The sequence below is a fragment of the Oncorhynchus mykiss genome, chromosome 10 (genome assembly GCF_057628025.1).
Source record: "Oncorhynchus mykiss isolate SJ-2025 chromosome 10, ASM5762802v1, whole genome shotgun sequence".
Classification (NCBI taxonomy): Eukaryota; Metazoa; Chordata; class Actinopteri; order Salmoniformes; family Salmonidae; genus Oncorhynchus; species Oncorhynchus mykiss.
In genome coordinates, this window is record NC_143031.1 from 58,274,036 (window position 1) to 58,295,991 (window position 21,956).

General features: G+C 47.2%; 1 protein-coding gene across 1 annotated transcript in view; it reads right to left on the reverse strand.

Annotated features, from left to right (window-relative positions):
* Positions 1-2,449: 2,449 nt before the first annotated feature.
* The window catches only part of LOC110534335 (F-box only protein 41), an 89,416-nt gene continuing 69,909 nt past the window's right edge, over positions 2,450-21,956 (reverse strand). Inside the window, 9 exon segments of the mRNA XM_090187188.1 lie at positions 2,450-2,727; positions 4,128-4,243; positions 4,670-4,828; positions 9,851-9,969; positions 10,056-10,151; positions 12,255-12,411; positions 18,564-18,641; positions 18,644-18,673; positions 18,995-19,258. Of these exon segments, the coding sequence (XP_090043314.1) occupies positions 2,665-2,727; positions 4,128-4,243; positions 4,670-4,828; positions 9,851-9,969; positions 10,056-10,151; positions 12,255-12,411; positions 18,564-18,641; positions 18,644-18,673; positions 18,995-19,258 (1,082 nt within the window). The 3' untranslated portion in view covers positions 2,450-2,664.

The following is a 21,956-nucleotide window of genomic DNA, read 5'->3' on the forward strand; positions in this document are numbered from 1 at the left end:
AACAGCAGTTTTCAGTTCTTTCCACAGATTCTCGATTGGATTCAGGTCTGGACTTTGACTTGGCCATTCTAACACCTGGATATGTTTATTTTTGAGCCATTCCATTGTAGATTTTACTTTATGTTTTGGATCATTGTCTTGTTGGAAGACAAATCTCCATCCCAGTCTCAGGTCTTTTGCAGACTACATCAGGTTTTCTTCCAGAATGGTCCTGTATTTGGCTCCATCCATCTTCCCATCAATTTTAACCATCTTCCCTGTCCCTGCTGAAGAAAAGCAGGCCCAAACCATGATGCTGCCACCACCATGTTTGACAGTGGGGATGGTGTGTTATGGTGTGTTGCTTTTACGACAAACATAACGTCTTGCAATGTTGCCAAAAAGTTCAATTTTGGTTTCATCTGATCAGAGCACCTTCTTCCACATGTTTGGTGTGTCTCCCAGGTGGCTTGTGGCAAACTTTAAACAACTTTTTATGGATATCTTTAAGAAATGGCTTTCTTCTTGCCACTCTTCCATAAAGGCCAGATTTGTGCAATATACGACTGATTGTTGTCCTATGGACAGAGTCTCCCACCTCAGCTGTAGATCTCTGCAGTTCATCCAGAGTGATCATGGGCCTCTTGGCTGCATCTCTGATCAGTCTTCTCCTTGTATGAGCTGAAAGTTTAGAGGGACGGCCAGGTCTTGGTAGATTTGCAGTGGTCTGATACTCCTTCCATTTCAATATTATCGCTTGCACAGTGCTCCTTGGGATGTTTAAAGCTTGGGAAATTATTTTGTATCCAAATCCGGCTTTAAACTTCTTCACAACAGTATCTCGGACCTGCCTGGTGTGTTCCTTGTTCTTCATGATGCTCTCTGCGCTTTTGACGGACCTCTGAGACTATCACAGTGCAGGTGCATTTATACGGAGACTTGATTACACACAGGTGGATTGTATTTATCATCATTAGTCATTTAGGTCAACATTGGATCATTCAGAGATCCTCACTGAACTTCTGGAGAGAGTTTGCTGCACTGAAAGTAAAGGGGCTGAATAATTTTGCACGCCCAATTTTTCAGTTTTTGATTTGTTAAAAAAGTTTGAAATATCCAATAAATGTCGTTCCACTTCATGATTATGTCCCACTTGTTGTTGATTCTTCACAAAAAAATACAGTTTTATATCTTTATGTTTGAAGCCTGAAATGTGGCAAAAGGTCGCAAAGTTCAAGGGGGCCGAATACTTTCGCAAGGCACTGTGTGTATATATATATATATATCATAATAAACGGCTGTAACATATATACATGTATTATACATTATGTTTATAGCCAGTTAACATATAAATTGCATCGTGTCAATCAACAATCAGCAACTCTTTTCGCTCACGGAAGTTGTGCTTTTGCGTGCACTGGATGTAGGCTATAGCCGTTTCTCAACTGGCACCCTATTCCGCGCACTACTTTTGACCAGAGCCTTATGAGCCCTGGCTAAACGTATTACACTACATAGGGAATAGGGTGCATTTGGGATGCCGCTTATGCATGTAATTCACTGCAGCTTACAGAGCAAGTGGCTAGTATAGGGTTAACGCCTGCCTTTTACAACACTCCTAAAGATCAGTGGCACACTGGAGAAAGCATTTTAAGAAATGAAGAGAGAACAGACACACGGCTGTGAATGGCATCAATTCTGAAATAGAGGCCTAATGAATTCATTTGCAACCCTGCTTAAAAACAAATAACACAGTAGCTGCCTTGTGGACCACCCGGCCTATAGATACCGTAAGAGTCCCACAGACAAAAGTAATTGACAGCTGAAAAAACCAAGAGTGTGCGAGAGATGGTGCTCGGCTGATGAGCATGCGGAGGATGGACCTAGTGTTCAATACTGCGCTGTTCCCATGGCGACCACACCATGGAGTGGCTGATAGGCCGATAAAGAACTTGGAATAAAAATGTTCTCGAGGTGACAAGATATCTTCTCGTTTTATGTTCGACCAAGTCTGCAGCTGGTGTGTCATGTATCCCTCCCTTAAACACACACAGGTTGGGAATCTTGATAAAAAGCATCCCAGACACATTCTCTGCAATGATCTCAGTGAAGAACGAGAGCCTGCTCTTTCATGACATCCGTCCTCCTACTTACAGCTCTTTTCTCAGTTGAAATCAAAATGGCCGCCGAGATTACAGCATCTACAAAGTCCAATAGTCCTGCTGAGTTTATGTTTCACATCTGTTTGGCAGGTCAGCAACTCACAGGCAGGGTCCCTGTATGCTTTCGCGGAAACTTACGGGCCCCTGGTCTTGTTACCTGCCTGATGATGTCTTTACCACACGTTACCCCACCATAAAGTCAGATAGAGGACACACAAAATGTACTACTTTAATGGTCTATGGAGCATCTATCTGTCTGTGGTGTCTGTGTCTGTCTTTTAGTCAAGGCTAAGGGCCGAAAACACATTGGTTTTTATTTTTAATTAACTAAAAAGCAGCATGTTCATCAACATCCACTTTCTCCAACAGTTGATGAATTTCCTCTTCAGTTATGTGTGTGTGTTGGCTGACTGGTACGTCAAGGGGTTTCAAATGACAGGGTCTGTTCTGTTGGTGTGGCTGGAAACAAAATGGCCGACCCTTCTTTGGGGGGGGGGGGGGGGGTCCTGAGTGGTGAAAGGGGTTAGCAGAGGATGTCCGCCTTCACGTGCAGAATTTTGGAGAAGCCCGGTCTCTTCTTCAAGCCCTGGAGGGTAAAGAGGGATGGATGGAGGGCTTAGACCACTACACTCATTTATGCAGAGAAAAGTCAACATCACTTCTTTAGTTTGTAGACCATTGCACACACACAGTAGAGGCTGTTGAACCATCGAAAGGGTGTGTGTAAATGAGCGTGCCTCAATCTATTTGTGACGATGTCAGCGTCGCGATACTCGTTAGTATCATGGCAAGGGAGCAAAACGCAAAAGCGGCTTCAACGTCTTTAGGAAAACAGCCCTAATGTTGGAAACAAACATCAATACGTTGTCATTCCCGAGTCACATTTATTTATTTCCCAAAACTATTAGCACACTACATTTTACATACAGCAGGTTTTAAAAACGGACTAAAGAGTTCGGTCTGCTTTTTGCGTTTTCATATTCGACCATGGGAAAAATATTGCGATGCCAATATTAGCCCTATTAAGAATGTGTGAACCGAAAATACACTTAAGAGTGTTTCTCCGGGAGAAGCGGTATTTAGATACAGAAAAGTAAGCATATAAACTACATTTGTAGACCAGCATATAACTAAGTTTGTAGACTGGGCTGGTTCCTTATAGCGGTTTTCACTGACTGTACAGTACACACACACAACTCATAGGTTTCTCCCCCTCGAGGGTTTATTGAGTTTGACTAAATGTTTGCTCTGCTTCTCCCCCGTCTGGCTACAGCCATGACAAATGAACAGTGCCGAAATTACACACACACACTTTTAGCTCTCTGGAGTTAGTTACTTAACGGCTATGAGCAATCTAGCACAGCATCCACCATTGAGAAAGGGGCACCTTCCACACTGACTCACAGAAGGAGGGAAGGCTCACACGCCCACCCTATTCCCTATTTAGTACGCTACTTTGACCAGGGCCCATAGAGAAAAATGTAGACGAAGTCCGAGTGCGGATATCGACTCGCTCTTCCTCTTAACCTCTGAGTGGCGCCCGCCGTGGGCGTGCGGCCGCCCTCAACGCCCCGCTTCCTCCCTTCAGAAAGCAGCTGGGATTAATTCCATTTCCTCAATTCCTCAGACGACCAGCTGAACTGGACTTGGACTGGTTTGGAGTCACCGTACGGTTCAGTGTGGTCGAGGTGTAATAATAGACAACTCTCGCTCGCCCACCGAACCGTCGCTAAAGGATGCTACAGACTTAGTCATATACATTACATGTATACTGTGGGCAGGAGAGAACCCAAAGACAGGAAATTGTTTGGACTGGAGAACTGATCCAGAGTAAGTTTTAATAGTATTGCCCCCCTTATTAAGTGTATTTCACCCCCTTTTTAAAAATGATCTAAGATGAGTTAAATGCAATTCTTTTTAAAGAGCATTTGGGATTCATTGGGACGTGGTCTCTGAAATGGAAGTTAAAAGCTCCGTTCTAATTACCTGCAGCTTGTTCACCATCTCGTCAAACAGCTTCCTAGCCTCAGGGCTGCTGGGGTCCTCGAAGTAGTCCTCCACCCCGATCTGCACCACCATGGACTTCAGGTTACGACACACACCTGGAGGGGCGAGACTGTGTTTACATACAACCCTCACACGGAAGCAGCAGACTCGCCACCCAACTCCAAATAGACCCCCTCGACCCTACGCCCCCGGCCACTTGTGTAGATCTGAAATGATTGGCTGGATGAGAAAAGTGCAGGCCTGGGTTCAAAAAGGGTGCTTACGGGACACTTTGAGCCGTTGCTTACGCAATGGAAAACTAAAAATGGGCAGGGATTTCACTTTTTGGGATTGTTCTATTGGTTCCTTTGTGAAAATAAAGCACATATTTATTTGAACCTGGGTCTGGTGTAGGATGTACTCACTGTTGAAGTACAGCAGTGTCTTGGGGGTGGAGGTGAGGACATGCATCTCCCGAACCTCCAGACCCTCCCAGTAGTGTTCTATGTAGTGCACTATGCAGTGTAGTCGGGTGTACTCACTGTTGAAGTGAAGCAGGGCCTTAGGGGTGACCGGGGTGGAGGTGAGGACCAGCATCTCCAGGCCCTTCAGACCCTCCCTGCACACCTCAGCTGCCACTTCCTGGTTGACCTCACTCACATGGTCCAGCTCCAACACCTGCAGACGCATGCAGTTCCTCGCTGCAGGGGGGAAAAGAGGGAGGAGGAGAGAAGGAGGTTGAGATGCCTTTGATACCAACAGCTTAGTCGGTAGTATGGAAGTAAGTAGCATTGACCGCACCAGAAAAGCCCATAGGGCAGGAGAATATCTTCCGTTTCTGTAGCGTGAGGCAGCTAGAAGCACAAGTCCCCCCCCCCCGCTGGACAGGACGCTTGGCATGTGCTAATCCATCATTTTTCAAGTGCTAGGTAAGATATCTAAAGAGCCTATCCCGAGTCTAAAGCAGTCATATACACCTGGCACCACATATTGATATACGTTTGTTCACGGGTTGAAGTGATAGCATTGCTTACACGAAAATAAAACTTAATAACGACGCTACCTAAAAAAAGTTGAAAAGAGAGACGGTCATAGCGAAAGCGCACATAACCAGCTTACAAAACCAAAACAGTATGTTCACCGTGTTTCTACCATTTGTATGATATACTCTCAGATATAGATATATTTGAGACAGCTTGGGGATAGTGTTTCCTCATGTTTCGCCCTAGATGGTAGGATGAGTGTGAACCGATCAGAATGGCTGATTTCCAAATGGCATCCTATTCCCTTAACAAGTGCACTACCTTTCACTAGCGCACATACAGAGCCTTCAGAAAGTATTCATACCCCTTGATTTATTCCACATTTCGTTGCGTCACCAGCCTGAATTCATAACGGATTCAAACAAAATGTGCTCACCCATCATCAAACAACAGCCCACAATGACAAAGTGAAAACATGTTTTAAGAAATGTTGAAAATGTAAAATAAATCTCATTTACGTACGTTGATGCATGTTAGAATCACCTTTGGCAGCGATTACAGTGTTTCTGGGTAAGTCTAAGAGCTCTGCACACATGGATTGTGCAATATTTCCACTTTTGTTATTTTATTATTCAAGCTCTGTCAAGTTTGTTGTTGATCATTGCTAGACAGCCATTTTCAAAGTCTTGCCATAGATTTTCAAGCCAATTTAAGTCAAAACTGTAACTAGGCCACTCAGGAACATTCAATGTCGTCTTGGTATGCTACTCCAGTGTATATTTGGCCTCGTGTTTTAGATTATTGTCCTGCTGAAAGGTGAATTTATCTCCCGGTGTCTGTGAAAAAGTAGACACAGGTTTTCCTCTAGGATTTTGCCTGTGCTTAGCTCTATTCCATTTATTTTTATTTAAAAAAATTTTTTTAAAACTTGATGATGACAAGCATACCCATAACATGATGTAGCCACCACCATGCTTGAAAATATGAAGAGTGGTATTCAGTGATGTGTTGGATTTGCTCCAAACATAACGCTTTGGATTCAGGACAAAGTTAATTTCTTTGCCGCCGTTTCACTTTAGTGCCTTATTGCAAACAGGACACATGTTTTGGAATATTTTTAAATTCTGTACAGGCTTCCTTTTCACTATGTTAATTAGATTAGTAGTGTGTGGTAATTACAATGTTATTGATCCATCCTCACTTTTCTCCTATGACAGCCATTAAAAGTGTTTTAAAATCACCATTGGCCTCATGGTGAAATCCCTGAGTGGTTTCCTTCCTCTCCGGCAACTGAGTTAGGAAGGACACCTGTATCTTTGTAGTGACTGGGTGTATTGAAACGCCATCCAAAGTGTAATTAATAACTTCACCATGCTCAAAGGGATATTCAATGTCTTTTTTTATCTACCAATAGGTGCCCTTCTTTGCGAGGCATTGGAAAACCTCCCTGGTTCTGTGGTAGATTCTACACTATATATACACAAAAGTATGTGGACACCACTTCAAATTAGTGGATTTGGCTATTTCAGCCACACCTGTTCCTGACAGGTGTATAAAATCGAGCACACAGCCTCCATAGACAAACATTAGGAGTAGAATGGCCCGTACTTAAGAGCTCAGTGACTTTCAACGTGGCACAGTGATAGGAAGCCACCTTTCAGTTTGGCAAAAGCTTTGCCCTGCTAGAGCTGCCCCGGTCAACTTTAAGTGCTTGTTATTGTGAAGTGGAAACATCTAGGAGCAACAATGGCTCAGGCGCTAAGTGGTAGGCCACACAAGCTCACAGAATGGGACCGCCGACTCATCGAGCTTCATGAAATGGGTTTCCATGGCCGAGCAGCTGCACATAAGCGTAAGATCACCATGCGCAATGCCAAGCGTCAGATGTCGGTCCGAAGGACTAATCTGGGTTTGGCGGATGCCAGGAGAATGTTACCTGCCCCAACACATAATGCCAACTGTAAAGTTTGGTGGAGGAGGAATAATGGTCTGGGGCTGTTTTTCTTGGTTCAGGTGAGGCCCCTTAGTTCCAGTGAAGGGAAATCTTAACACTATAGCATACAATTACATTCTAGAGGATTCTGTGCTTCCAACTTTGTGGCAACAGTTTGGGGAAGGCCCTTTCCTGTTTCAGCATGACAATGCCCCCCGGGCACAAAGCGAGGTCCATACAGAAATGGTTTGTAGAGATTGGTGTGGAGGAACTTGACTGGCCTGTAAAGAGTCCTGACCTCAACCCCATCGAACGCCTTTGGGATGAATTGTAATGCCCAAAATCAGTGCTCGACCTCACCATTGCTCGTGCCTGAATGGAAGCAAGTCCCCGCAGCAATGCTCCAACATCTAGAGGAAAGCCTTCTCAGGAGAGTGGAGACTGTTTTAGCTGCAAAGGGGGGACCAACTACATGGGTTTGGAATGAGATGTTTGAGGAGCAGGTGTCCACATACTTTTGGTTCACTGCTCGACTTGAGGGACCTTACAGGTATGTGTGGGGTACAGAGATGATAAACACGACCATTGCACACAGAGTGAGTCCATGCAACTTATTGTGACTTGTTAAGCAAAGTTTGACTCCTGAACTTAAAAAAAAGAGGTTGAATACCTTTTCAGCTTTACATTTTTAATTAATTAGTAAACATTTCTAAAAACACAAAAAATAATTCCACTTTGACATTACGGGGTATTGTATGTAGGCCAATGAGCCAAAATCCAAATGTATAAAATGTTCAATTCAGGTTGTAACACAACAAAATGTGGAAAAAGTCAAGGGGTGTGAATACTTTTTGAAGGCACTGTAGGGCTCTGGCCAAGAGTAGTGCACTATATAGGAAATAGGGTGTCAGTTGAGAGGCACAACCCCTCATCCTCACTCAGCCCATGTTTGTTTATTTAAAAAAGGTTTATTCCACCTTTATTTAACCAGGTAGGCCAGTTGAGAACAAGTTCTCATTTACAACAGCGACCTGGCCAAGATAAAGCAAAGCAGTGCGAAAAAAACAACAACGCAGAGTTACACATAAACAAACGTACAGTCAATAACACAATATAAGAAATATATGTACACTGTGTGCAAATGTATAAGAGTAGGAAGGTAAGACAAATAGGCCATAGAGGCAAAGTCATTACAATTTAGCATTAACACTGGAGTGATACATGTGCAGATGATGATGTGCAAGTAGAGATACTGGGGTGCAAAAGAGCAAGAGGGTAAATAACAATATGGGGATGTACTGATAGACAGACCACCAAAACAACTGTTTCTCATCTAGCCACAAAAGTAATTTCCTCCCTCTGTTCCTGCATGCTGTGAATCGTGAGTAGGAACGTAATAGCTGGGTTACATTTTTCCTTCTGACTGGGAGGGTATTTGCAGTCGCACGCATCCCGCTTCCCATATGTGTGGGCGGCCCAGAAATAATTCAGAATATTTTGTTCCTCAGAAGAAAAAAAAAAGGAGAAAAAAAATCTAAAAATGTGACAAATAACCCCTTGAAGTACAAAATTCTATCCATCAACAAACAGTCCCTCCAGGATTCCGCAATCGCATAATTCAATGCAAAATCTACCAATCAGCGTATATTATGCGAGAGCTCGCAATTTTGACCAAATCCCGCACTTCTAGCGCATAAAATGGGTCCAATCAAAAGCGGGTTAGTAATTTTGACTAATTACTGCACTGTTACCGTGGAAAATGGCCCAATCCAACCACACGTCAACAATGTTTCCCCCCCTAGCCTGTCAGCGTATTCATGTGAGAAGATCATGGGTGATTGTTGATGGCTTGACAGGCAGTACAACGAACAGAAATCAATCTCATTTGCCAAGCAAAAATAACAGCTAAGCATATGAGAATGTCAGAACAGTTCCCACAGCAGCTGTAGATCACAATGACCGAAGTGGTAGCAGGGAAGACCGTGGCAAGCGCTGAAAGTAGTATGAATCAAGGTGAGTGGCGTTTTACTCCGCTAACCTTGGCTTCAGTAGGGTGGTCGGCACTCTGCTCTCTACCAGTCTGTCTATGGAGAGCGCTGCTCAAAGAGCTGAGTGTAATTGGCCAGCTTTGCCGTTTTAAACTCTCTGTAAAACATCATACGGATCACGAAAGCACAATCTTTCTGGATTTGTATTTATTTTTAGAAATGGAATAGTACATTTTAACCACGATATTCTATTTCTATGTTTTCTGCTGTTTGTCTCCCTTACGATCCTTTCAGGGGAAAAAAAGACAATTTATTAGAAAGAAATATTGATCCTCAAATTGAAAGCGATTGATCAGCTTTGAATCCATTTGGGTTTTTTTTTTTTTGAGAGGGAGAGAGTGAGTTGGAATGGGAGGTACATGTTGATAGCAAGCCCCAAGCCTGATGGATTGGAGAGGTGTGTGTGACTGATGCGTGAGTGGATTATGACAGAGCTGTTTGTTCAGGAAAATAAACTAAGCACTTTAGATGTTTCTAATTGTTTTTGGATGATATATTCTGCTTTTTATTGCTTTATATGAAATTAGCGTGAAGTAAAATGTATCGCAGAATTTCAGAAAAGCTGCCGCAAAATCAAGCATTTTTGGCCACAGAAATCACAACAAAAAAAGGCGAAAACCTGGAGGGACTGAACAAAGACCTCTGATACGAGCCGTACAAAGCACTTCAATCCAAATGGTTTCTTTTTTCTGAAAGAATAGTCCCTGTATCAGTTTATTTATTAAATCATGAGATATTTATCCAAATGAATTTCCTCACCCAACGAGGCTAGTCCCTGAATGCCACATCCTGCCCCGCCCACGCCCAGGGCTCTGAGGTGCGGCCAGCATCGGCCAATGGTCTGCAGGCATCGGTTGCTGAAGCGAGCCGGTTGTTGGCTGGAGGAGAAAGAGAGAGAGGTACGTTACAATATATGTGTTAAGAGTATTCATAAAATAAATGTGTGCTAAGAGTTGCCTCTCACCATGGATGTAGTGGTGCCACCTGGAGGGAGATTATGTCTCTACAGCCTGCTCCTAGAGCCCAGATCACCTCCTGTCCTACAGGGTCTGTGGCACTCCTAGAACAAAAAATACCAATTCTACTATACTAGAATACCAGTAGAATACCAATTCTACTATACTTCATGGTATATCAATCTAGACACCCATTCATAATATATATCAGGGGTCTCAAACTCATGTCTGCAGCATTGAAGGTCCCCAAGAACACAGTGGCCTCCATCATTCTTAAATGGAAGAAGTTTGGAACCACCAAGACTCTTCATAGAGCTGGCCGCCAGGCCAAACTGAGCAATCGGGGGAGAAGGGTCTTGGTCAAGGAGGTGACCGAGACCAAATTGCCACTCTGACAGAGCTCCAGAGTTCCTCTGTGGGGATCGGAGAACCTTCCAGAAGGACAACCCTCTATGCAGCACTCCACCAATCAGGCCTTTATGGTAGAGCGGCCAGACGGAAGCCACTCCTCAGTAAAAGGCACATGACAGCCCACTTGGAGTTTGCCAAAAGGCACCTAAAGGACTCTCAGACCATGAGAAACCAGATTCTCTGGAGAGACCTGGAAATAGCTGTGCAGCGACGCTCCCCCATCCAACCTGACAGAGCTTGGGAGGATTTGAAGAGAAGAATGCGAGAATCAGTTTTTCCTTTGTCGTTATGGGTTATTGCGTGTAGATTGATGATGGGAAAAAAACAATTTAATCAATTTTAGAATGCTGTAACAAAATGTGGAAAAAGTCAAGGGGTCTGAATACTTTCCGAATCCACTATACTGAATGAACACTTAATTTAATATAATACATAAATAAAATCTATTTAGTCTCACATAAATAATGAAACGTTCAATTTGGTTTAAATAATGAAAAAACACAGTGTTGGAGAAGAAAGTAAAAGTGCAATATGTACCATGTTTAAGTTCCTTGCTCAGAACATGAGAACGTATGAAAGCTGGTGGTTCCTTTTAACATGAGTCTCCAATATTCCCAGTTAAGAAGTTTTAGGTTGTATTTATAGGAATTATGACGCGTCGACTATTGCTCTCTATACCATTTGTATTTCATATACCTCTGACTATTGGATGTTTTTATAGACACGATAGTATTGCCAGCCTAATCTCGGGAGTTGATAGGCTTGAAGTCATAAACGGAGCTGTGCTTCAAGCATTGCTAAGAGCTGTAAAGTGCTGTTTGAGTGAATGCTTACGAGCCTGCTGCTGCCTACCACCGCTCAGTCTGACTGCTCTATCAAATCATAGACTTAAATATAATATAATAAACAAACAAACACGAGCCTTTGGTCATTAATATGGTCGAATCCGGAAACTATCATTTTGAAAACAAAACGTTTATTCTTTCAGTGAAATACAGAACCGTTCCATATTTTATCTAGTCTCAATATCTAAATATCTAAGTCTAAATATTGCTGTTACATTTCACACCCTTCAATGTTACATCATAATTATGTAAAAATCGGGCAAATGAATTACGGTCTTTGTTAGGAAGAAATGGTCTTCACACAGTTCGCAACGAGCCAGGTGGCCCAAACTGCTGCATATAGACCTGACTCTGCTTAGACAGAACGCAAGAGAAGTGACACAATTTCCCTAGTTAATATTGCCTGCTAACATGCATTTATTTTAATAACTAAATAGCCAGATTGATTGTGTATTGATTTGAAGGAAGGTGATGTTTATGGTTCGGTACATTTGTGCAACGATTGTGCTTTTTTTTCCGCGAATGTGCTTTTGTTAAATCATCACCCGTTTGGCGAAGTTGAAGTAGGCTGTGATTCGATGATACATTAACAGGCACCACTTCGATTATATGCAACGCAGGACCATCTAATTCACCTAGTAATATCATCAACCATGTGTAGTTAGTGATTATGTGAAGATTGTTTTTAATAAGATAAGTTTAATGCTAGCTAGCAACTTACCTTGGCTCCTTGCAGCCACAAGGTCCTTTTGACGCTGCACTCGCGTAACAGGTGGTCAGCCTGCCACACAGTCTCCTCATGCAGTGCAATGTAATCAGCCATAATAGGCATCCAAAAAGGCTGATTACCAACTGTTATGAAAACTTGAAAATCAAACCTAATTAACCGGCCAACAGACCTCTAATGCACACTGTACTGTATTATGTGTGATCGCACCCTGGTGGTAGTACCTGTATGTGACGGCCTGCAGGGCTCGGCAGTAGCAGCTGGCGAGCCACAGCGAGCGGTCAGTTAGCAGGTTGGGACAATGAGACACCTTGAGGATCAATAGGTTCCCTCCTGTAGCCTTCAGCAAGGACTCCAGACCCTCTTCCAGACAACCCCTGGGAGGGAGGGAGGGAGGGAGAAACCGAGAGAGAGAGCGAGAGAGAGAGACAGACATACAAAAAATGGGTTAATATATTTTTTGGACTGAATAACCAATTACTCCATACAGAACGAGTATTGTCCTGGAGTTGAACAAGGCACTGCAGCAATGTATGCATCTGGAGTTGTCTGTCTAAGCAGTAGAATGTTAATAATGCATGGCATTACGCCGTTCTGACCAAGAGAGTCAAGACAAATGTTGTACTAAATGTGTTCAATCTGTTTGTGCAAATCATAATAAAATAGAATAAAAGCCATTTTGTATTTAAGGATAAGAGGTATAAGCATGCAAATGCAGTGTGCACACGCTCATACACAAGCACGCCCACAAGGCCGTGCATACGGCCGTCTCAACCGGCGACAGTATATAGACTAGGAAGGAGAGATGGGGGGAGAGAGAAAAAGGAGAGATGGGGGGAGAGATGGGGGAGGGAGAGGAGGGAGAGAGAGAGAGAGAGAGAAGGGAGAGATGGGGGAGAGAGAGAGAAGGGAGAGATGGGGGAGAGAGAGAGAAGGGAGAGAGAGAAGGGAGAGATGGGGGAGAGAGAGAGAAGGGGGATATGAGGGAACGAGAAGGGAGAGAAGGGGGAGAGAAGGGGAAGATGGGGGAGGGAGAGAGAGAAGGGAGAGATGGGATAGAGAGAAGGGAGAGGTGGGGGGGGAGAAGGGGGGGAGAGAGAAGGGAGAGGTTGGGGGGGGAGAAGGGGGAGAGAGAGAAGGGAGAGATGGGGGGAAAGAGACGGGAGAGATGGGGGGAGAGAGAAGGGAGAGATGGGGGGAGAGAGAAGGGAGAGATGGGGGGAGAGAGAGAAGGGAAAGATGGGGGGAGAGAGAGAAGGGAGAGATGGGGGAGAAGGGAGAGATGGGGGAGAGAGAGAGAGAGAAGGGAGAGATGGGGAGAGAAGGGGAGAGAGAGAAGGGAGAGATGGGGGAGAGGGAGAGATGGGGGAGAGAGAAGGGAGAGAGAAGGGAGAGATGGGGAGAGAGAAGGGAGAGATGGGGAGAGAAGGGAGAGAGACGGGAGAGAGAAGGGAGAGATGGGGAGAGAAGGGGGGATGGAGAGAGAGAAGGGAGAGATGGGGGAGGGAGAGATGGGGAGGGGGAGAGAGAAGGAGAGAGAAGGGAGAGAGAAGGGAAGGGAGAGAGAGAGGGGGAGAGAGATGGGAGAGATGGGGGTGAGAAGGAAGCGATGGGGGTGAGAGGGAGGAGAAGAGATGATAGGGGGGAGAGAGAAAGGGAGAGGTGGGGGAGAGGGAGAGAGAAGGGAGAGGGAGAGATGGGGGGAGAGAGAGAGAGAAGGGAGAGGGAGAGATGGGGGAGAGGGAGAGAGAAGGGAGAGAGGAGAGATGGGGGGAGGGAGAGAGATGGGGAGAGGGAGAGAGAAGAATAAGAGAAGGGAGAGATGGGGGAGAAAGAGAGAAGAGATGATGGGAGAGGAGAGCTGGAGAGATGATGAGGGGAGAGAAGAGATGGGGGAGGAGAGAGATGGGGGGAGGGAGAAGAGAGAGATGGGGGAGGGAGAGAGATGGGGGAGGGAGAGATGGGGGAGAGAGAAAGGAGAGATGATGGGGGAGAGAGAAAGGAGAGATGATGGGGGAGAGAGGAAAGGAGAGATGGGGGAGAGAGAGAAAGGAGAGATGAGATGGGGGAGAGAGAGAAAGGAGAGAGAGAAAGGAGAGATGATGGGGAGAGAGAAAGGAGAGATGATGGGGGAGAGAGAGAAAAGGAGAGATGATGGGGGAGAGAGAAAGGAGATATGATGGGGGGAGAGAGAAAGGAGAGATGATGGGGGAGAGAGAAAGGAGAAGAGATGATGGGGGAGAGAGAAAGGAGAGACGACGGAGAGAGAGAAAGGAGAGATGATGGGGGACAGAGAAAGGAGAGACGACGGAGAGAGAGAAAGAGAGATGGGGGAAGAGGGAGAGAGAAGGGAGAGAAGGGGGATATGGGGGAGGGAGAGAAGGGGGATATAGGGGAGGGAAGAGATGGGGAGATGGGGAGAGAGAAGGGGGAGATGAGGGAGAGAGAAGGGAGAGATGGGGGAGGGAGAGTGGGGTGAGAGGGAGGAGAGATGGGAGAGATGGGGGGTGAGAAGGAAGAGATGGGGGTGAGAGGGAGAGAGAAGAGATGATAGGGGGAGTGTGAGGGAGAGGTGGGGGAGAGGGAGAGAGAGGGAGAGGGAGAGATGGGGGAGAGGGAGAGAGAGGGAGAGGGAGGAGAGAGAAGGGAGAGGGAGGGGGGGGAGGGTGAGAGTGGAGAGGAGAAGGGATAGAGAAGAAAGAGAAGGGAGAGATGGGGAGAAAGAGAGAAGAGATGATGGGGAGAGAGAGCTGGAGAGATGATGGGGGAGAAGGGGAAGAAGAGAAAGGAGAGATGGGGGAAGAAGGGGAGAGAGATGGGGGGAGGGAGAGAGATGGGGAGGGAGAGAGATGGGGGAGGGAGAGATGGGGGAGAGAGAAAGGAGAGATGGGGAGAGAGAAAGGAGAGATGATGGGGAGAGAGAAAGGAGAGATGATGGGGGAGAGAGAGAAAGGAGAGAATGACTGGGAGAGAGAGAAAAAGGGAGAGAGAGAAAGGAGAGATGATATGGGGGGAGAGAGAGAAAGGAGAGATGATGGGGGAGAGAGAAGGTAGTAGATGATGGGGGAGAGAGAAAGGAGAGATGATGGGGGGAGAGAGAAAGGAGAGAGATGATGGGGGGAGAGAGAAAGGAGAGATGATGGGGGAGAGAGAAAGGAGAGACGACGGAGAGAGAGAGAAAGGAGAGATGATGGGGAGAGAGAAAGGAGAGACGACGGAGAGAGAAAGGAGAGATGGGGAAGAGGGGAGAGAGAAGGGAGAGAAGGGGGATATGGGGGAGGGAGAGAAGGGGGATATAGGGGAGGGAGAGATGGGGAGATGGGGGAGAGAAGGGGGAGATGAGAGGGAGTAGATGGGGGAGGGAGAGATGGGGTGAGAGGGAGAGAGATGGGAGAGATGGGGGTGAGAAGGAAAAGTAGATGGGGTGAGAGGGAGAGAGAAGAGATGATAGGGGGAGAGAGAAGGGAGAGGGAGAGATGGGGGAGAGGGAGAGAGAAGGGAGAGGGAGAGATGTGGGAGAGGGAGAGAGAGAAGGGAGAGGGAGAGATGGGGGATAGATGGGGAGAGGGAGAGAGAAGAAAGAGAGAGAGAAGGGGAGAGATGGGGAGAAAGAGAGAAGAGATGATGGGGAGAGAGAGCTGGAGAGATGATGGGGGAGAGGGGAGAGAGAAGGGAGAGATGGGGGGAGAGGGAGAGAGATGGGGAGGGAGAGAGATGGGGGAGGGAGAGAGATGGGGGGAGGGAGAGAGATGGGGGAGAGAGAGAAAGGAGAGATGATGGGGGAGAGAGAGAAGGAGAGATGATGGGGGAGAGAGAGAAAGGAGAGATGATGGGGGGAGAGAGAGAAAGGAGAGAAGGAGAGATATGATGGGGGAGAGAGAAAGGAGAGATGATGGGGGAGAGAGAAAGGAGAGATGATGGGGGAGAGAGAAAAGGAGAGATGACTGGGGGAGAGAGAAAGGAGAGTATGATGGGGGGAGAGAGAAAGGAGAGATGATGGGGGAGAGAGAGAAAGGAGAGATGATGGGGAGAGAGAAAGGAGAGACGACGGAGAGAGAGAAAGGAGAGATGATGGGGGGAGAGAGAAAGGAGAGACGACGGAGAGAGAGAAGGAGATGATGGGGGAGAGAGAGAAAGGAGACTATGGGGGAGAGAAGAAGAATGAGATAATCTACTGGGGGAGAGAAAGGAGAGATGATGGGGAGAGAGAAGGTAGTATGATGGGGGAGAGAGAAAGGAGAGATGATGGAGAGAGAGAAAGGAGAGATGATGGGGGAGAGAGAGAAAGGAGAGATGATGGGGGGAAGAGAGAGAAAGGAGAGATGATGGGGGAGAGAGAAAGGAGAAGAGACGACGGGGGGAGAGAGAGAAAGGAGAGATGATGGGGAGAGAGAAAGGTAGAGATGATGGGGAGAGAAAGGAGAGATGATGGGGAGAGAGAGAGGAGAGATGATGGGGGGAGAGAGAGGAGAAGATGATGGGGGAGAGAGAGAAAGGAGAGATGATGGGGGAGAGAGAGAAAAAGGAGAGATGATGGGGAGAGAGAGAAAGGAGAGAGAGAAGGAGAGATGATGGGGAGAGAGAAAGGAGAGATGATGGGGGGAGAGAGAAAGGAGAGATGATGGGGAGAGAGAAAAGGAGATATATGATGGGGAGAGAAAAGGAGATATGATGGGGGAGAGAAAGGAGATATGATGGGGGAGAGAGAGAAAGGAGAGATGATGGGGGAGAGAGAAAGGAGAGATGATGGGGAGAGAGAAAGGAGAGATGATGGGGGAGAGAGAGAGAAAGGAGAGAGAGAAAGGAGAGATGATGGGGGAGAGAGAAAGGAGACGACTGGGGAGAGAGAAAGGAGAGATGATGGGGGAGAGAGAAAAGGAATAGATGATGGGGGGAGAGAGAAAGGAGATATGATGGGGAGAGAGAAAGGAGAGATGATGGGGGAGAGAGAAAGGAGAGATCTTACTGGGGGAGAGAGAAAGGAGAGACGACGGAGAGAGAGAAAGGAGAGATGATGGGGAGAGAAAGGAGAGCACGACGGAGAGAGAGAAAGGAGACTATGGGGAGAGAGAGAAAGGAGAGATGATGGGCAGAGAGAGAGAAACTAGATATGATGGGGGAGAGAGAAAGGAGAGATGATGGGGGAGAGAAAGGGAGAGATGATGGGGAGAGAGAAAGGAGAGATGATGGGGGAGAGAAAGGAGAGATGATGGGGAGAGAGAAAGGAGAGATGATGGGGGGGAGAGAGAGAAAGGAGAGATGATGGGGGAGAGAGAAAGGAGAGATGATGGGGGGAGAGAGAGAAAGGAGAGATGATGGGGGAGAGAGAGAAAGGAGAGATGATGGGGGGGAGAGAGAAAGGAGAGATGATGGGGGAGAGAGAGAGGAGAGATGATGGGGAGAGAGAGAGGAGAGATGATGGGGAGAGAGAGAAAGGAGAGATGATGGGGAGAGAGAAAGGAGAGATGATGGGGAGAGAGAGAGAAAGGAGAGAGAGAAAGGAGAGATGATGGGGGGAGAGAGAAAGGAGAAATCTCACTGGGAGAGAGAAAGGAGAGATGATGGGGAGAGAGAAAGGAGATAGATGGGGAGAGAAAGGAGATGATGGGGGGAGAGAGAAAGGAGAGTATGATGGGGGGAGAGAGAAAGGAGAGATGATGGGGGAGAGAGAAAGGAAGAGACGACGGAGAGAGAGAGAAAGGAGAGATGATGGGGGAGAGAGAAAGGGAGAGAGACGACGGAGAGAGAGAGAAAGGAGAGATGATGGGGAGAGAGAGAGAAAGGAGAGATGATGGGGAGAGAGAGAAATGAGATATGATGGGGAGAGAGAAAGGAGAGATGATGGGGAGAGAAGGTAGAGATGATGGGGAGAGAAAGGAGAGATGATGGGGAGAGAGAAAGGAGAGATGATGGGGGAGAGAAAGGAGAGATGATGGGGGAGAGAGAGAAAGGAGAGATGATGGGGGAGAGAGAAAGGAAGAAGATGATGGGGAGAGAGAGAAAGGAGAGATGATGGGGGAGAGAGAGAAAGGAGAGATGATGGGGGGGAGAGAGAAAGGAGAGATGATGGGGAGAGAAATAGGTAGAGATGATGGGGGAGAGAGAGAAGGAGAAGTATGATGGGGAGAGAGAGAAAGGAGAGATGATGGGGGAGAGAGAGAGAATGAGATATGATGGGGGGAGAGAGAAAGGAGAGATGATGGGGAGAGAGAGAAAGAGAGATGATGGGGAGAGAGAAAGGAGAAATGGGGGAGAGAGAAAGGAGAGATGGGGAGAGAGAAAAAGGAGAGATGATGGGGGAGAGAGAAATGAGAAATGGGGGAGAGAGAAAGGAGAGATGATGGGGAGAGAGAGAGGGAGAGATGGGGAGAGAGAAAGGAGAGATGATGGGGGAGAGATGGGGGTAGAGAGAGAAGGAGATATGATGGGGGAGAGAGAGAGAAAAGGAGATATGATGGGGGGAAGATCAGACCCCTGCTGTTCCGTGAGAGGGGAAATCAGTCCATGACACACACACGCCTCTCCTCTCACCGTTGTTCTTGAGGCATCCTCTACCTCCTTCTCTGCCCCTCTCAGTCGTGGTTTCAGGTTCTGGAGGATGAGGGAATGGTCTGGGTGCACCACTGGGACAGTGTACTAGAAACTTGGGACGAAGAGATTACAGTTACATTTGAGTCATTCGGCAGAGAGACGCTCGAAGCAATTACTGTAACACATATCACAATTATTGCACCTAAACTACCAGCAGAATCGGCGCGAGCGCCTGTGTTCCACAGGAGATTGGTGGTAGCTTCATTTGGGGAGAACGGGCTTTTAATGAACCGGAGCGGAATCAATGGAATGGTATCAAACACGTCAAAACGCCATGGCTCCCCGCTGTTTGACGTCATTCCATTCGCCGCCGTTCTCCCCTCAGAAGCCATCGGCGGCATTCCGTGTGTTTGGCCTGTTCTGCCGCGTGTACGACCCGGGTCCTCTACCTTGGAGGAGATGCGGGCGTTCTCCAGCAGCACCCGGGTCCACACGGCAGGGTGGCGGCCCACAAACCTCCAGTCCCTGCAGACCTCCGCGGCCCTCAACAGGGTCTTGGTGTCCAGGTAGGTGAAGATGCAGAACAGAGCCGCCCTCATCTTCAGTATCTCCGGGCTGATCACCTCGTTGTTGGACCGGGACAGGCTCTTGTCGTGGCGACACGGCTTGTTGTGGCGGTGGCCCCCCTCCGACCGCCCTGCAGGGTCGGAAAGAGAGAGAAAAAAAGGATAGAGAGGTTCGGTGAAGAAACAGAGCGGTGGAGAGGGATATTAGTCAGGTAGGTAGAGAGAGAGCGGTGAAGAGGGATATTAGTCAGGTAGGTAGAGAGGGAGGGGAGAGGGACATCAGTCAGGTAGGTAGAGAGGGAGGGGGAGAGGGATATTAGTCAGGTAGGTAGAGAGAGGGGGGAGAGGGATATTAGTCAGGTAGGTAGAGAGGGAGGGGGAGAGGGATATTAGTCAGGTAGGTAGAGAGAGAGAGGGATATTAGTCAGGTAGGTAGAGAGAGAGGGGGAGAGGGATATTAGTCAGGTGGGTAGAGAGGGAGGGGGAGAGGGATATTAGTCAGGTAGGTAGAGAGGGGGAGGTGGAGAGGGATATTAGTCAGGTAGGTAGAGAGAGGGAGGGGGAGAGGGATATTAGTCAGGTAGGTAGAGAGAGGGAGGGGGAGAGGGATATTAGTCAGGTAGGTAGAGAGAGAGAGAGGGGGAGAGGGATATTAGTCAGGTAGGTAGAGAGGGGGAGGGGGATATTAGTCAGGTAGGTAGAGAGAGGGCGGGGGAGAGGGTTATTAGTCAGGTAGGTAGAGAGAGAGGGTTGAGGGATATTAGTCAGGTAGGTAGAGAGAGGGAGGGGGAGAGAGATATTAGTCAGGTAGGTAGAGAGGGAGGGGGAGAGGGATATTAGTCAGGTAGGTAGAGAGGGAGGGGGATATTAGTCAGGTAGGTAGGGAGGGAGGGGGAGAGGGATATTAGTCAGTCAGGTAGGTAGAGAGGGAGGGGGAGAGGGATATTAGTCAGGTAGGTAGAGAGAGGGAGGGGGAGAGGGATATTAGTCAGGTAGGTAGAGAGAGGGAGGGGGAGAGGGATATTAGTCAGGTAGGTAGAGAGAGGGAGGGGGAGAGAGATATTAGTCAGGTAGGTAGAGAGGGAGGGGAGAGGGATATTAGTCAGGTAGGTAGAGAGGGAGGGGGAGATGGATATTAGTCAGGTAGGTAGAGAGAGGGAGGGGGAGAGGGATATTAGTCAGGTAGGTAGAGAGAGGGAGGGGGAGAGGGATATTAGTCAGGTAGGTAGAGAGAGGGAGGGGGAGAGGGATATTAGTCAGGTAGGTAGAGAGGGATGGGAGAGGGATATTAGTCAGGTAGGAAGAGAGGGAGGGGAGAGGGATATTAGTCAGGTAGGTAGAGAGAGATATTAGTCAGGTAGGTAGAGAGGGAGGGGGAGAGGGATATTAGTCAGGTAGGTAGAGAGAGACCGGTGGAGAGGGATATTAGTCAGGTAGGTAGAGAGAGAGGGGGAGAGGTGAGAAGGAGGGGGGTAAAGAAAGAGAAGTGCAGAAGGGAAGGAGAAAAGAGGATGAGGAGAGAGAAAGATGAGGAGGCAGGGAGTTGAGTCAGAAAAATAAATGTGGCGTGGAAAGAGACGGAGGGGAGAGACGCCATCCTGAGTCGCAAATATATATCACAGTGGCATTCTACAACATATCCACAATGTGGTGCCAGCGATCCACTTCACCCTCAAGCACAGATATGAGCGTTACCATTATGTGCTGTACTGTATTGGCCAATAAATACCATGTGACCAAAACCGACTCCAGCACATTTCCATTTCTCCCAGCAGGCATCAATCTATGTGATGTGTCATCACTGTTGGCCTTGGAAAAGAAGAAGCGAAGGAGGCTTTGGAAGCGACAGGCCCTCGCGGCTAGAGGCACACCGCCTACGCTAGCTAGCAATCTACCAGTCCATGCTAGCAGTCATACCGTGGGATACGCTGATGTGTGCCATTTCAAACTCAACCCTGCCAAACGCTTTGAGAATCTTATATGGACGACAATGTCCGAGCATAAAATGTAATTCACAAGACAAGTAATATTATGTAAATGTCGGTGGTGCCAATTTGAATTCTCATACCAGACATTCTGGGTTGTGTAAAAAAAATGACAGCTTTATTGCCTATTCGGGTTTACAGTAGCTCCTTTGCCAAGTAGATATGTGGCCAAAAGGACCCACAGGGAATAGGGTAGGCCTATCTTTTGCCCAAAATGTGTCCATTTAAGGCAAAATGGGCATGTTTCAATGGCCTCTGTCCTAGTTAAAACTCCATCCCAAATGGCTCCCCTATTCCATTTATAGTGCACTGCTTTTGACCAGGGCACGTATAAGGAATAGGGTGCCATTTGGGAAGCAGCTTCACTCGTTCCTAGCATGACGCACCTGGTCTCTCTGCATCCCAAATGGCACCCTATTCCCTATTGTCCCTGGTAGAAAAGCAGTGCACCAAATAAGGAATAGGGTGCCATTTGAGACTCAAGCAAGGTGTTTAAAGAAAATGGAGGTCGCCAGCCGGGAATTGTGGGATCTTGGCTGGAGAAGGCAATTAAGGGAGAGATATGCTTGCTGTGTTTGAACCAGGAGTGGTGGAGGTAAAGGTGCTTTTCTCATCAACATTGCCAGTGTCTAAGTCCCAAAGGGCACGCTTTCCCTATATAGTGCACAACATTTGGAGAGAGCCCCGTGGCCCTATCAATATGAGAACGTTTAGCCATACTGGGAAATGTGCAGTACATAAACTCAGCAAAAAAAGAAACCCCGTCTTTCGAAGATAATTCGTAAAAGTCCAAATAACTTCACAGATCTTTATTGTAAAGTGTTTTAAACACTGTTTCCCATCC